Source organism: Puntigrus tetrazona, chromosome 23 (genome assembly GCF_018831695.1).
Source record: "Puntigrus tetrazona isolate hp1 chromosome 23, ASM1883169v1, whole genome shotgun sequence".
Lineage (NCBI taxonomy): Eukaryota > Metazoa > Chordata > Actinopteri > Cypriniformes > Cyprinidae > Puntigrus > Puntigrus tetrazona.
The window spans coordinates 2,071,554-2,087,609 of record NC_056721.1 but is presented as its reverse complement, the minus strand read 5'-3'; the positions used below and the strand labels follow the sequence as shown (position 1 = coordinate 2,087,609).

General features: G+C 37.1%; 1 protein-coding gene across 1 annotated transcript; it reads right to left on the bottom strand.

Annotated features, from left to right (window-relative positions):
* Positions 1–190: 190 nt before the first annotated feature.
* LOC122328839 (NLR family CARD domain-containing protein 3-like) lies at positions 191–15,871 on the bottom strand. The gene is made up of 11 exons (XM_043224853.1): positions 15,685–15,871; positions 8,898–9,028; positions 8,659–8,815; positions 8,451–8,555; positions 5,707–7,605; positions 4,445–4,585; positions 4,209–4,322; positions 3,657–3,830; positions 3,238–3,411; positions 2,143–2,189; positions 191–2,063 (listed from the first exon to the last, which is right to left on the bottom strand). Exons 3-11 carry the CDS (start codon positions 8,766–8,768, stop codon positions 1,528–1,530), a joined length of 3,300 nt encoding a protein of 1,099 aa, XP_043080788.1. The 5' UTR covers positions 8,769–8,815; positions 8,898–9,028; positions 15,685–15,871; the 3' UTR covers positions 191–1,527.
* Positions 15,872–16,056: the final 185 nt, after the last annotated feature.

The window sequence follows — 16,056 nt, the reverse complement described above, 5'->3', positions numbered from 1 at the left end:
AAAAAAATCTCTCTCTCTCTCCCTCTCTATAAATATAATAGGTCTATCATAACATGTGCAGTGCAGACTTTTAAAAATTGTCTTTTCTTTAACAATTTCGATTATATGTAACTGCTTCACATGCATCCTTTAGGATTAACACAGTAACGTTAGAATATAACAATAATGTTAGAAAAACAGAGTAGAAATATAAAGGAAAACGTAGATTATTGTTTAAATAAATGTACAGATCATGTTATTTACAAGTGTGCAGTTTACAAATTCATCAAAAGTCGCAATGGTAATGCCCTAGCATTTAGGAAGCTGTGCCTACAATTAAGTGAAAGTAAATGGCAGGAAATATGCAGGTTGTGTTTTGAAACCAGCAAAAATTGCAGGATACTGTAGCAGAACATGGATTCAACGAGGTCGGATCAGGGAAAACGGAATAAAACCATACATATAAAAAATAATCTATGGGATTTCTACTGCGTCTAACACAGAACTATGTACACGACAACTTTTTTTTTTCTGTACAAAAAGTATCCTCGTAGCTTAATACTATTACAGTTGATTAACCGGTGGCTGATGGAGCATTCAGATGACATCTTTCATACTTTTCTGTACCTTGGCAGTCATAACTGTTGGACAGTCACAAGCCTCCCTGTTTTCCTCCAAAATATCATAAATTGCATACTGTGGATGAACAGCTTTTACAGTTTCTGGAAAGACATGCGTAAGTAGTAACCAACCCTTTAAAGGGATCCCTGGGTGTTAAGACATTTATATAGTTTAATATAACGTAAATTATGTCTCTTACTGAAATATGTAATAGAAACCCATGAAAGGTGTTATGTTATGTTTCAAAACTGACAACCGTTTTTTGCACTATGTGCAGCATTAGCATTAGCATCAGTGATGTCAAATGGTTGCACTCGGTGAGCTACTTAACTGAACAAACAGTTCAGAAAATACAATTATAAGATACCATATTGTGTCATTTTTGGTTGTAATTTTCAGTCGAAGGACAACAAAAGAAACAATGCATTACTTTCCTAGCCAATTTTCTCAAGACAAAACTTTCTAAAGACCCGTTTTTTTGTCCAATTTAGCTCTGAAGCCTTTGACTCTTTTAGTAGACCACAGCTACCGAAAGAGCTTACAAACGGCTGAGATAAGAAATGCTACACCATCCCTTGAGGAAGCAAACGTAGCTTACGTCACAGCCGCTAAAAGGAGTTTATCATCACAAACGTATTTTAATAACTCAAACCATTCATGGGTTTCATATTTCAGTAAGGGACATAATTTACGTTATATTAAGCCATACAAGTCATAATACACAGGGTTCCCTTTGAGTGATAATAAATAGGGCACCGCTTGCACATAGCATATGTATATACATATATGCTTGCAGGTCTGATTTGGATTAAAAAAAAGGACTTAATATTTGCCCTTTAATGGCAGCATAAATACTTTAGCATTTATGAATGTTGCAAGCTTCTCAATCTCTTCTGAAATACCTTTCACACTGTTGCACTCAATCTGTTAAATCTGACATAAAGACACAGAAGAGTCCATAAAAACCCTGAATCCAGCACAGAGGGGTTCAGTGAATGTGGAGTAAAATGTGTGTAAGTGTGTGAGTGTGTGTGTTTTGGAGACGCTGTAGAAGGACAGAGTGCCATCTTCCCAGTCCAGATACACTCCCACTCTCTTGGAGGAGTGCGGTACAGGTATGTCAGTGCTAAGTTTATTGTGCCAGACAGTGAAAATGTCATCAGAACAATCAAGGCTCCAGGACTTTTCATTGAACCCAAACCTACAATCATCACTTCCTCCTTTCCTGCTCATTTCTTTATATGCCACTGATATAACAGCCCCCCTCCACCCGCTCCATTTAACCTCCCAGTAGCAGCGTCCCGTCAGACTCTCTCTACACACAACCTGAGGAAAGAAATCAAATCTGTCGGGATGATCAGGATATGACTGCTGCTCCTCCAAACGTGTCACCTTTCTGTTCTCCTCAGATAGACAGAGATGAACGTTTGCTGTGTTGGGATCCAGTGTGAGATCACAGGCATCTGGACACAGAGAAAAGAACATTTGCACAGAACAAAACAACAAACCAAAAAGTGTTTGGGCGCGTGTGTGTACACTTACATTTGCATAGTCCTGCTGCAATCATGTCCTCTCCAACATGATCCACACTATAAAAAAAAAGTTGACTTGATGTCATCGATAAGAAACAGGGAGTAATAGTGATCATTTTTCGTACATTTAATTAAAATGGGAACTCTCACACCACCCCTGACATACACACAAACATGACATCAACTGGTTTACATTAGGGATCTGTCGATCAGATATTTTGTGCCCCGATCCCATTTGAGATATTGTTTCTCAATTCTGAGAACACAGAGAATGTACTTGTGTTCTCATGGAAAATAAAAAAGAACATAGAATGCATCCTCGTAAAAAGATGTACTGCATTCTTGCTTAAGTGACCACATAGTCTCAACATAAATAGAGTTCAATGAACAATAAATATAACGTAACTTATAAACAAATGTCATAACTTGTTTAAAAGTAATACTCTTATAGATAGCCTATTGTTTCATTTTACAGAGTTTAACTTTGACTATATTATGATTAATTTTAATATGCCAATAAAATACTACAGACTTTCTTCGGATCTTGAAGCTGTATTAATATTAAGTAAAACAAAACAATAAATATTTAAAGGGCAGTCAAGTATTTACGAGTTTAATAGCAGCTCACAGATTATTCTGGGATTTCTAACGGTTAGATTCTCTCAACTCTGCACTAGATGCATCCTTGATATCAAGAAGACATCTGGGTACTTGCACGTGTCCTCTGTACTTGCATTCTTGACAAATGGAACTAAACTTTGACAATTAATAATGAAGTAGAACGAGAACACAAGGACACAAGATCGCTGAAGAACTTACTGAAACAGCCATTGATGACTTCTATTTTGTATGTACAATATGTAGAATGATTGCAACTTAAATCAGAGATATGTTTGGTAAGCATGAAGCTCACACTGAATGTCTGTATTGTAAATTTTAATCAAATGAGGGCTGAGGGGAAGTGCTTGATCGGCTCCAATCCCAATCCTTAAAATTGGCTTGGGACATTCCTAGGTTTCATGGTTTATTGTTCTCACATACATGCTTAAGTTTACGTTACACCCATATAAACAAAGGAAAATGTGAATCTGAATGCCCAACATACTTGAGTTTCTCCAGTTTACAATGTGGATCCTCCAGCAGATAAGAGAGCAGCTTCACTCCTGCATCTCCTGGGTGATTGTAGCTCAGATCCAGCTCTCTCAGGTATGAGGAGTTTGACCTTAGAGCTGAAGCCAGATAATAACAACCTTCCTTTGACACCATACAGCCAGATAATCTACAGAGACATACAAAGCACCTTTTACCATATTTAATCTAGGTCAGCAACTTTTCAGGTAATGTCACACAGTACACAAAGTTTCTGTCTGGGGAGAGAGAAGTCTGGGTGTCCCTTCGTAGACTGCTGCCCCAGCGATTACTTGCTCAAATATTGATTTTGGATAACTTTTAAACAAAAAAAGTTACAGACAGCAGCTTTAAATTTTAAAATGTTCTTACAATCCAAGTAACGTTTTAAAATACCTTAGTATCTCCAGTACGCAATTTAGACTCTTCAGTCCATCACAAAGCAGTTTCACTCCTGAATCCTTCAGGTCATTTTTACTCAGGTCCAGCTCTCTAAGTGATGCAGCTGATGATTGTAGAGCCGAAGCTAGGCTTTTGCAGGATTGATCAGTGAGACTGCAGTTGCCCAATCTAAACAACACAAAAAACTAAATGCATCACATAGGTATTGTGATTAAGTGCGTAGTTATACAGTATATTTAAAATGTATTTCAATCCTTTTAAAATATGTGTTTAAGTGTTCCTGTGTGAACACTTTTGATTTAAAAGGTCCCTCAAAAACACCACAGAAACTTCCAGCTTGATGGTTCACTGCAGTGTCATGTGGTGGACTTGATGGATGAAATCAGGAGGAACACCTAGTCTAAAATCTGTCTATAATCTCCTACTCATTCTCTTCTGTTGAATATAGCTTACAAAATCCTAGACACCCTGAAGGCATGGACAAATGAAAGGGGCTTATGTGCGGATCTATTAAAGATCATAAAGCAATAAAGCCATTTCTAATACCTCAGTTTCTGGAGTTTGCATTGTGAACTATTCAGTCCAGCAAAAAGCATCTCCACTCCACAATTCTGTAAAGATGAATTCAAACTTCGAAAGCATTGATCCAAGACAACCAACCTAGACAAAAAAAAACATTATTTTTGCAAAAATTCTTGTCCAATGAAAGGTACAATGCACTAACAGACACTGATAGGTTAATTTATTGTGTCAGCTCCATATTACTACTGAATACCACAAACCTTTCCTCTCCATATTGTAGATTCTTCTGTCTCTGTAGGACATTATTTCTTAAATCCAGTTCTCTCAGAGGGGATATTGATGATTTTAGAACTGAGGCCACACTTTTACAGCATGCATCAGTGAGATTGCAGCCTGAAAGTCTGTAGCAAAAATTATAAGAACAAAAAGGTTTAATTTAAAATAAGTTATTTAGTTTTCTCATTGACATTATACACATTTCTGTATGTTTTGCAGTTCACTGATGATCAGTATCACCAGTTAACAGTTATTTAGTCGTTGCTGATTTAATTTTAAAAATTGCACCATGCTTTGATGGAAAAATTAATTTTAGGAATGCACAATAAACATTTGCCCATATGTAATGCACATCAGTGAAGCCAGTTCTGTAATTAGCGATAAATCCCATAACGCTCATGATTTCACAATGAGCAGCATTTACTACACAGTTCTTCACTGGACAAATTCACGTTCATTACGCATTACGCATGCAGGAAATCATGCATTTTCAATAAAAATCAAGGAAATAACTGAAAAGTAAGGTCAGGGTAATAGGGAGGTTTTTTGTCCTAATAAGGCAGAATCCATTTATTAATTGTTATACAAATATCCATTTATACTCAATACATTATTACTGGATACTGTTTTGTAACGTACTACAATACTGAGGTGCAGATGTTTGCCAGTATTTGCAATAAGAACATAGCATAAAATATTGCTATTTTTCCATAGCATAAATACAATCTATCGTTATTTTGACTTAGCTGCATTAAAAAGATCGTCTTACAACTTGCATTCATTTATTAAAGAATTATGACAAATTTGATATGGTCAAAAAACGTGCCCTTATAAATGCAAAAATCAGGCCAAAGGTATTTTCTTTCACTGGTTAAAGGTTTGGGATCTTTTTTTAATTATATCTTGGCTTTTCTAAAAGTGCCCTAGTGTTTTAAAAATGGTCATCCTATTTTCATTAGACTACTTTTTATAGGATGGTAAGAAAATTAAATGTATGAAATGTGAGATAAAGAATCCACCATCTTTTGTTCAAATTCAAGTCATTGTTTCCCCACCAATTTAATACATGTTAAGATGAATTAGTGTACAGAATTCACTCAACCAGATATTCATAAAACTATGTTCTGTAGCATTCCAAAGAATAAGACATAAGAAATTGGAACTGAACAATGGGAATTGGTAATTTCTTTAATTATAAATTATTCACATTACTATAAATTTTGCAGTCACATAAATTAATACTCACATTGCCTTTCTGCAGTTGCTCACAGCTGGTAAAAGTCGTCTTCTACCCTCATCTGTTGTGTTGTATTTCTTAAGGTCGAGCTCATCCAGAACCTCCTCTGACATTTGAAGCATGTAAGCTATTGCTGAGCAGTGAGCAGGAGAGAGTTTATTCTTTGAGTGTTTGTCTGATTTCACAAACTCCTGAATCTCTTTGTAAAGAGTCAGATCATTCACTTCCAGCAGACAGAGGAACAAACCGATGGCTCTGTCAGCTGAGAAATTATCATCAGCTCTGATTGTGTATTTAATGTACTGAGTAGCGTTTCTGATGGTCTCTGAACTGTTCTCTGTGTGAGTCAGAAGACCCTGTAGGAGTCTCTGATTGGACTCCATCGAGATGCCCAGCAAAAACCGCAGAAAGAGGTCGAGGTGTCCAGTTTTAGTCCATAGGGTTTTGTCAACTACCGATTCTAGTAGCTCAGAAAGCGAGATTCTTGTAACCCTTAAAAAAGGTTTCAGTGCTTGCATGTTACTAACAATATATGAATGAAACGCATAGAAAGCCGCAAGAAACTCCTGAAAGCTCAGATGTATGAAGCTATAGACCTTTCTCTGATGAATGACAGATTCCTCCTTGAAGATCTCAGTGCAAATCCCAGAATACACTGAGGCATCAGTGACATCTATGCCGCTCTCAATCAGGTCCTCCTCATAGAACATCACATTGCCCTTCATCAACTGTTTGAAAGCTAGTTCAGCAAGTTTCACAATCATTTCTCTATTTGACTTTAGGATCTTCTCTGAATCCTTTTCTTCATATTTCTGATTCCTTGTATTAATTTGAATTAGCAGGAAATGGATGTACATTTCAGTAAGAGTTTTGGGGATTTCTGCACTGTCATTGTGGTTCAGGTGGTTTTGAAGCACAGTGGCTAAGATCCAGCAGAAGACAGGGATGTGGCACATGATGTAGAGGCTTCTTGATCTTTTAATATGGGAGATGATTCTGCTGGCTTGATGTTCATCACTGATTCTTTTCTTAAAATATTCTTCCTTCTGAGACTCATTGAATCCCTGTATTTCTGTCAAGCGGTTGATGTATCGGTAGGGGATCCGTTTGGCTGCTGCAGGTCTGGAGGTGATCCAGATGTGAGAACAAGGAAGAAGATCTCCTTTTATGAGGTTTGTTATCAACACACTGACAGATGAAATCTCAGTAACATCAGAAACTTTCTGTCTGTGTGAAAACAGTGTAATTCCGCTTTCGTCCAGACCATCAAAGATGAAAACAACTTTACACTCCTCATAAATCTTAGAGTCCAGATCTTGAAGTTCAGGATAGAAGTCCAGCAAAAGTCTGTGAAGACTGTACTGATCATCTTTTATCAAGTTCAGCTCTCGAAATGGAAGCACAAACATGAAATCTACATCCTGATTGGCTTTTCCCTCGGCCCAATCCAGAATGAACTTCTGCACAGAGACCGTTTTTCCAATTCCAGCGATGCCTTTAGTAAGAACAGCTCTGATTTGGTATTTCTTCTTACATCCTGGTTCAGATAAGGCTTTAAAGATGTCATTGCAAAGGATTGGAGTGTGTTGTGACTGATGTGTTTTTGTTTTTTTTTCCATCTGTACAATCTCATGTTCTTCATTCATTCCTTTACTTTCTCCCTCTATGATGTAGAGCTCTGTGTAGATCCTATCCAGCAGGGTTTGATTATTTTGTAGTTTAATTCCCTCAGACAACCTCTCATACTTTCTCTTCATGTGGGTTTTATGAGTGTCTATTACTCCAAGCAAGACAGCATCTGCTGGTTGGTGAGAACCCTCTTGCAGTGAGTGTGTCTGCAGAGCTGCTTCTTTGTTGTGCTGCCTGATGTGGATTTGACAGGAGGAGGAAGTGCAGATCAGATAATCTCTATAATAATAAAAATAAATTAATTAAAAAAAAAGATAAAGCACATTTAAAGGGGCCATTAAATGCAAAATTAACTTTTGCATGGCGTTTGAACATAAGACCTTTAGGCCTAAGAAAGAGAAAGTTGCATGTGCACGTTACCTTTTTGTGCCTCTTTCTACAAATAATGAAGCTGTCAGTTTAGTTATGTTTCAGTGAAGTCATTGTGCAATCTCTGATCTCTGTATACTTCTTGTGTGTGTGCGCATGTCAATGAAAGAAGTGCTTAATAGGGTATTTAAACTTGGAACTACCTGTGCATTAAACTTTTTAAATAACATGCTTTTTGTTGAAAATTTGACTTTTTGCATTATGAGCATGCAGCATTATGATTTGTCCATGAACCTGACATCATTCCAGACTGTCTGAGGCTATAGATTACATATTAATATTGTAAATAATGTTCAGGGTTTTTTTTTTTTGTTTTTTTTACACAGACTAATCGTTTTAAATCATAATATATCATCAAAATCCATGAACATTAATTTTGCGTTCTTTGATATACTTTGTATTATCTTTAATAGTCACCTACGTCTTGAATGGCGTGAGGGTGAATAAATCAACAACAATTTTTCATTTTAGGGTGAACTATCCCTTTAACTAAATCAACACATCTTTGTTATTATAGTCATGTCATCATAACATCTCATTAGGGTTTCAGTGTATGTTCCTACTACCAGAGGGTCAGAGGTCGTCTTTAAATTATATTAAGCCTTAAAAGATCAGCATAATTAAAGGCATGGCAACTTGAGTGACAGGTGGATTGCTGCTGCTGTGAGCTAGGTTCACTGCATGTTTCTACTCACACAGGTTCAAAGGTCACTGTTCCATTACTGAGATTAGGAGGCTGACAAACGGAATTCTTCAGAGACACACAGCTGGATACTGTAGATGCTCCTCTTTGTTTCGATCTAGTGATATAATTAGCAAAGATTATTCAGGGACAGTATGCTAGAAAACGAAAAATGATACTTCAGTTAGTTTTGGATAACAAAAACAACAACATCATCATACCTGGTGTTAGAAATTATTGTTCCATTCCCAAGATTAGGAGGCTGATAAAGAGAGTCGTTACTCTTCAGAGACAAACAGATGGATACTGGGGATACTGTTGTCCGTCTCATTTTGATGGGTTAAAAAAAAAACTAAATAGTTAAACAGCAATAATAATCTGTAAAAGAAAAATTTTATACGTTGTTGTCGTCGTTCATTCATTTCTTTGGAAAAAGCCAGGTGGTTGTGCTGAATCTTACCGTGTGTTAGAGGTCACTGCTCTCTTACAGATGTTAAGGAGTTCATGCGTTGATTTCTTACTGTTCATAGACACAGCTGGCCTCAGGACATAGTGCTTTCTAAAGCACCCTCCCCTCTCTCCTTACAGAAACTGATGCCAGAGATTGAGAGAGAAAACAGCAAAGTATAGTTTAGATCACATTTACTTTATCAACATTTCTTTTTTTATCCTTCATTGTCAGTGTATTTACTGTATAGTTCAGTTGTTTGAGTTTGATGGTGTTGTTCCCTCATTTCTCCTGTTCTTCTGTTTGGTTTTTCCTCAATAATATAACACTGCATTGTAATTCCTTCTACCTGACTTTTCTCAATTCCTTAGCTCATCCAATACAACACAAAAACTTGATGGTGCAACAGAAACTATGCACTCTCTTTTTTCTAGCACTTTAGATACAGTTGCTCCTGTATGCTTAAGAAAGATGAAAGAAAACAATCGGACTCTTTGGTATAACGAGAACACTCGCACCTTAAAGAAAAATGTGTTTTTACAACCTATGTTCTCAACGTCAAATGCAGAAATATTAATTCATGCGTTTATGACCTCAAGGTTATTGTAATGCTTTATTGTGTGGTTTTCTGCACACTTAATAAAATAAAACTTCAGAGTCCTAACTAGAACTAGGAAGTATGATCATATTAGCCCGGTTCTGTCAACCCTGCACTGGCTAACCTAGCCTTCACAGAACACACTTAGACACTTTTATTATCCAAATCCGTTAAAGGATTGCTAGGCTGAATTAATTAGATCAGCCGGAACCAGGAACACTCCTCATAAAACATGATGTACTTGTCTACATCAAATAAGAGGCATCTATGCTAATATTAGTCTTGTTTCTTTCTTATTCTGTTTCTCATCTTGTATACAGATCAGATGGTGGATCAGCACCCAGAGATTATGTTCATCAGAGAGCAGAACACCTAGATGAACCCCGTAGACAGATCACCAGGATCCAGATGCACACACAATCTCAAATAGCTGCGTTTAAAATTTAACTGGAGGTTAAGTGCTGGTCGTCTGCTCAGAGAACTGGCCGCAACTGAGCCTGGTTTATCCCAAGGTTTTTTTCCCCCTGTACGGATGGGGTTTTGCTTCCTTGCTAAATTGAGGACACTTAATCTCTGTCAAATTGATTACAGAGTAATCTCGTAACTATACATGCCTATCATTGTACTCTTCCTATTTTACACCCTCTTTGAGCTTCAAAAAGCTCTTAAACCTACAGGTGGCATCACGGGACACCACGTCCATGTTTTTTACAGTCTACAGTTATATTACGGTTATATTACTGTACATAAATGTTACTTTCAGGTCAAAGTATTCTTTCTGTTGAAGTTCTCCTATTTCATTCTACTATTTCATTCACAATAAACAATTGTGGAGACCACCGTTACATAAATAAGGCCTTCCATAAGAGTTCCTTTCTGAGGGAACATCAAACAGCATCGAAATGAGACACTGACATTGGGCGGTGACAGCCTATGACGTCACTACCAGCCCGACCACAGTATAAACAAGTGCAAGAAGAACAAATCATCCTCTTCTTCATCTTCCTGGAATTGTTCTTGCTTACAGTAAACACAAGTAAAATGTTTAGGAAGTGTGTGGATCCGTGTTCGCTATTTGAATACCAGATGACACACACAATCTTTGCATCAGCCGTGAAGACCAAGGGGGCAATCTGTGTATATTGTAAGTGTTTTTTCCAGGACTGGTTAAACGGGTTGAATACATCATGTTTTTTTTTTAAAAAACTCTCATTAATCCGTAAAGATGACACCTCTCTAAAGGTGCGTTTAGGAGGAGAGTCAGGAAATGCATCTTCACATGATCTGCGAAGCATGACTAATCAACATGAATCTAGTCTGTGCTCAAGCTAGTCTGTGCAACCTTTAGCCAGTAATGATGTTATATATTATTGGCCAATGTCATTGTCGTGTTTAGATGTAAACTTCAGACACCTCACACTGATGACATTCACCCAAAGTGGCCGGTAGAGGACAGAGTGTCTTTTTCCTCTTCTCCAGGAACCATGGTCACATGTTTTCAAGTTGGACAAAGAAAAAAAATAATTAATAATAGGCATATAAATAACTGATAAAAACAAAGACCAGTAAGCTTTGTCAAATCTACTCGAATGACTTCTAGGTCTTTAATCTCTTACTGTTGTGGCCAAAATTATTAAACACTAGTATTTTCACTTTTATCCACTAAATGAGCTCCTTTTAAATTTGTCATCTTTACAGGTTTTTAAACAGTTGGCATTGGGGCAACAAAGGGATGAAGAAGCAATACAATTTAGGTGGGAAAACATCTAGCAACCAAGTAAGTTAACTGACTTCAGGTCTGTGACTATCGAGACACACTGCACGACTTTCTGCTGTTCTAGATGAAAGACTGGCATTCTGAAACAATTGTGGCGAATTCTGATTTGCCACAATTGTTTCACGACACCAATCTTTTGTGTAGAACAGCCAGGAAATCATGTAGTGCGTCTCAGGCTTTAGAGAGGCAGAGCAGAGGTTCCCCAATCTGTGAAAGATTGCGTAAAAAGATTGTTGAATTCTTTAAAAACATTGGTCATCAACATCAGATTGCAAAGGTTTAGCAAATCTCATCACCTACCGTGCATAAAATTGTCAAAAGATTCAGAGAAACTGGTGAAATCTATGTGCATAAGGGACGAAGCCTTAAAGAAGAAAGTCACATACACCCAGGATGCTTCAAAAGTAAATAAAACACAGGCTAATTCAAATTTTTGGGTGAACCCTTTAATGTAGTCAGTGTGCTACTACTACTAGTCACCACGGTAAACATGCCCCCATCCCAGCTATTGTAGTAGACATAACATTTTAAATGAGCTCATTTAGTGCATAAATTCTAAAAAAAATTCTCAGTTTAAACATTTGCGGCTCATGTGCATTTGGTCACACTACTTGGTCTTGCATAAGTCTAAAGTACCATCTACTGGGTACACGATACAGCAATGATCAACCCTGTCGACGTCACCCCTCTGAGCTGTAGATTTTAGATGAAGATTCATTATCATTCGTGAAATTATCACTGACAAGAAGCATGACATGTTTCTTCTTACTGAAACCTTAGATGAATCTTTAGACGTTTAACATACTCATGACAATATGATAAATTGCGTATGGATTTGGTCGGCTTAACTGTCTTTATTGTGCCTTTATAGTGGTTAAGGTATTTGTCCACCTTTTATATTTCTGACGGACTTTGAAATGAGGAAGGAGAACACTTTGAAGGATACAGTGAAGCCAGGTTGAAAATGCAAAAATAATCCCATAAGCAGTGACAATAAAAAAAAAAAAAAATTCCAAAACTTTTCTAATATAGAGTGAAATTTAAATCAATTTACAGTAGCATTTTTACCGTTAGGTTACTATTCAAACCTTTTTTTTTTTTTATTTAGTCAATAAATTCAATTAGAATGATAAGACATTGTAGGGCTTTTTCCAATACGGCTACCGAATATTTATTTATATATGTATATATTTATGTATCAGTGGGGAACACCTCAAAAAATTGTTTCTATTGTTTCTGCGTCAAGCAATAGGTGCAAAGCATTATTTAACAGGCGCGCGCACACAAGCTCAGCAAAACCTTCACCTCATGATGTTCATTTAAACATTGTTTTATTTTCAATATTAGTTTTTCTGATAAGACCTTAGAGCTCGATTTACCTCCTAAACCCTCCTCCATCATCAAATTAATACTGAAATTATATTCCGTATCCTGCATATCCTAAAACTGTAACTTACCTTGGAGTTCTTTCTACTTAGCAACCATTCATTTCCAAATGACTGGACAGCACTGTTGCCTCCAAGCTAAAGCTGCCAAAACTCTTCTTGCTGAAAACTATTTCTTTGACCCTCTTCAATCTGGTCTGAAAAAAGCAGAAATTGTGGTAGTAACACCTGACTGGCAGACTTTGCGGGCTTGTCAGAGGTATAGTGCGATCACGAAATTAAAAGTTTCGTGCTTCAGACTAGCCTGCTGTTTGAGTTGATTTATGATCATGACACTGGATGAGAAAGACTCTACAGCTAGAGCGAACATAAAAGCAGCCATCCTTTAAAACCTCTCACTCAGATGCATAGAAGTACAGGATTATCTGCTAGAGAGTACTGCATTGGACCCCAGATTTTGATAGTTGCCTCTCCTACCCCCTGAACAACGCGAAAAGGATTTTCCAGCAGTGGATGGACAAATCAAACCAGTTACAGCAGATATGTCTGATTACCAAATATTTGAGAATTTGCATGTTGGAGAGCTACCACAATGAGTTAAGCAAGAACAACCACCACCTACAGAAAGACAGCACTGGGAGATCTCCTTGGTGCAACTTTTACTAAATCAACAGTCACTCACTCCAAATATAAGATAGAAGCAGAGATTGACATGTAAAAAAAAGGACATTTGGAAAGAAAATGCTCAAATACACCCACTTCTTTCCTCTCTTTCCAAGGCTTACCTAAGAGTTTCAGCAACTTCTGTTCTCAGTGAACTTTTTCTCATACAGCAGTGTATATTGTGAATGCTCAAAGATCCCAGATTCTGCCCCAAACTGTAAATTAGCTGTTTATTTGCAAAAAAAAAAAAAAAAACTAAAAACTGTAGGTAATCTAAAAAAAAAACCCTTGTTTTTGCTGAACGTACTTGAATAGAGCACCATTTCATTATCTTTACTGCTTTAAGAAGTTCTGTCTTACGCTTCTGAATTCTAAGCTCAAGCTAAATGTAACAATTTTATCACAGACACAGACCTATAGATTTGAAGTAATCTTTGAAATGTGGACAAAGAAAGTTACTGAAATTTCTTAGACAAATGAAAATTATTGTACAAAGTCAAAACGAGTCAGCTCTCATTTTTTAGACTTTATTGGTATTCTATCTACCTCGATTATGAAACAACTGACCGAAGCACGGCAGAAATGTTAAACTGTGCTCATAAGACAGAGTCATGCTCCTTGACGATTGGTAGAGAAGACGTAACGTGAGATGAAATTGAAAGAATGTGTAACACCAAGTCTCCCTTCTCCTCACAATCATCACAGTAGATGGAGGATCCACAGCTAGATCAAGCTCTATGATTACAATGACAATTTATGAAATCTGAAATTATCGTACGCTATAGGATTTTTTTTCATTACTGATCATACGCCACATAGAGGACCAAATTATCATATAGATAGTGATAATTATCATAGGTCTGACAACACTGATTTGTATTTATTTTTGTGTTTTATCTGAGGTTGATTGCCCAGTTATTCATGGTCACATGCCAAAAATTTTAAACATTGCCTAATACTGAACCCACAATGATTGCGCGAAATGGGACAGAATACGGATCACATTACCGGAACTGAAAATGACTTGCACCCACCATTCCGCTTTGCTTCCATGCATATTTACGCGAATGTGGGAAACCAGAAACATGAACTGGAAGTTCAAGTTAGGGCAATTTCACAATTGTAGTGACAATAAAAAAAAAACATTGTCACTATGAGGTAGTGTGAGTTTTTTTTCTGACTTAAGTTTCCATGTAGGTATTGCTTTTATCAGTTTTATTTATCCTAAAGCTTGTACACATCACAGCAATCCACATGCTTATATCCTGGCGTGGTCAAAAATGATCGTGCGCCCTCCATTCCAGGGTCGTGCACGGTTGACTAGAGCCACCGGCCCTTTTCCCTCTGAGGTGCCTCTCCAAACCATTCTCCACATCTAACGACCTGCTAGGGTATGCATCGATCACGTCGAGTCTGATTTAAATACAATATTGTGCGTATACTATTCTGTATTATTGTTAAACCCTACAAAAAGGCACATAAACATTATAAAAGCAGCGTAAAATTTTTGGTGCACTTAATTCCACGTTCCATAGTTTAAATCCGAGGTACAAACGAATATTTAAGTTGTCAAATTCAAGTTCAGGTAGATGTTTCTCTCTGCTTCGGCTGTCTGTCATCCTCCATTCAGCACATAAATTGCGTCTTGCGTTCAGTTCCTACATTTAAACTCTCTTCAAAGGCTCACGGAAACTAGGGTTGGGTATCATTTGTTTTCCTTTTTTCCCAATACCAGGGCGATCATTTTAAGGTTTCGTCAAAACAACAGAAGAACCCCTCTAAGTGAACTTAAAAGTTGACTTTTAAGTGACACATAACATTCTTTTCTTTGTGTGATATTATTAGTGGAAGATTGGTTTGTCAATTATCATAGTAGCAACCATTTTAGATGTGAGGGGGAGTGTCAAATGTAATAATAATAATAATAATAATAATAATAATAATAATAACAATAACAACAAGCATATATGTATATAAATCGACAAAAAAATCTTTTACTTTTACTAAAAAAAAAAAAATACACTTTTGTACAATATATAATTGTCCTCTGTAATATTCTTAGATAATTTACTAATTACAATTTTATTAGTAGATACTACAATTTTTCAGTTTTTAATCACAGAATAAGTCATAAAATACATTCTATAGTTTCTGTACTGCAATTACTTCTGTCAATTAGCACTGCATCATTCTTTTTACCTGGAGAAGACCTAAAAAAAAAAAAAAAACACACATATCGTCTTCACGTTTCATCGTCTGTTTAGGGATGTGTCCGGGAAGCACGGGAAACGAGTAACGCGTTACGGAGCCAAAACCAGGACGGGGTCACTTTGCTAGCAGCAGCCCTTTCGTTACAATACATAACGTTTCACTTACCTCACAAACAGGAAGGCGAGGAGAGATGACCGAAGGACGATGGCGAATGATTGCCGACCGTACACCGCCGACAAACGTCTCGTGAAACCTGCGAGGAGTCGCGCTGCTCCGTAGTGACGCAGGCTACGTATGAGTTTCCTACACACCTTTACCTTTCCAGACTCGCGCACACCCTTTCTTCTCATGCGAGCCCGCTTCGGGCTTTGTGCGCGAGGGCGCCCTCTGGCGTCGAGTAAGAACGAAACATCGTTTCAAAACGAATTTACTGCCTTTTCTGTTTTAATTTACATCTAGATTTATTCGCATTGGCCATCGAAAACCTAGCGGACACACTTTAATGAGAAAAAGCGCATCGGAAGAGTATAGGTTTTA

Bases quoted from the DNA above. Each gene is read 5' to 3' on its own strand.
- LOC122328839 (XM_043224853.1), bottom strand. From the start codon at position 8,768: ATGAGACGGACAACAGTATCCCCAGTATCCATCTGTTTGTCTCTGAAG. The intron at 8,556-8,658 runs GTATGATGATGT...TTATATCACTAG, and splicing joins ACAATAATTTCTAACACCAG to ATCGAAACAAAGAGGAGCAT. The intron at 2,190-3,237 runs GTATGTTGGGCA...TTTTTTTTATAG, and splicing joins TGTAAACTGGAGAAACTCAA to TGTGGATCATGTTGGAGAGG.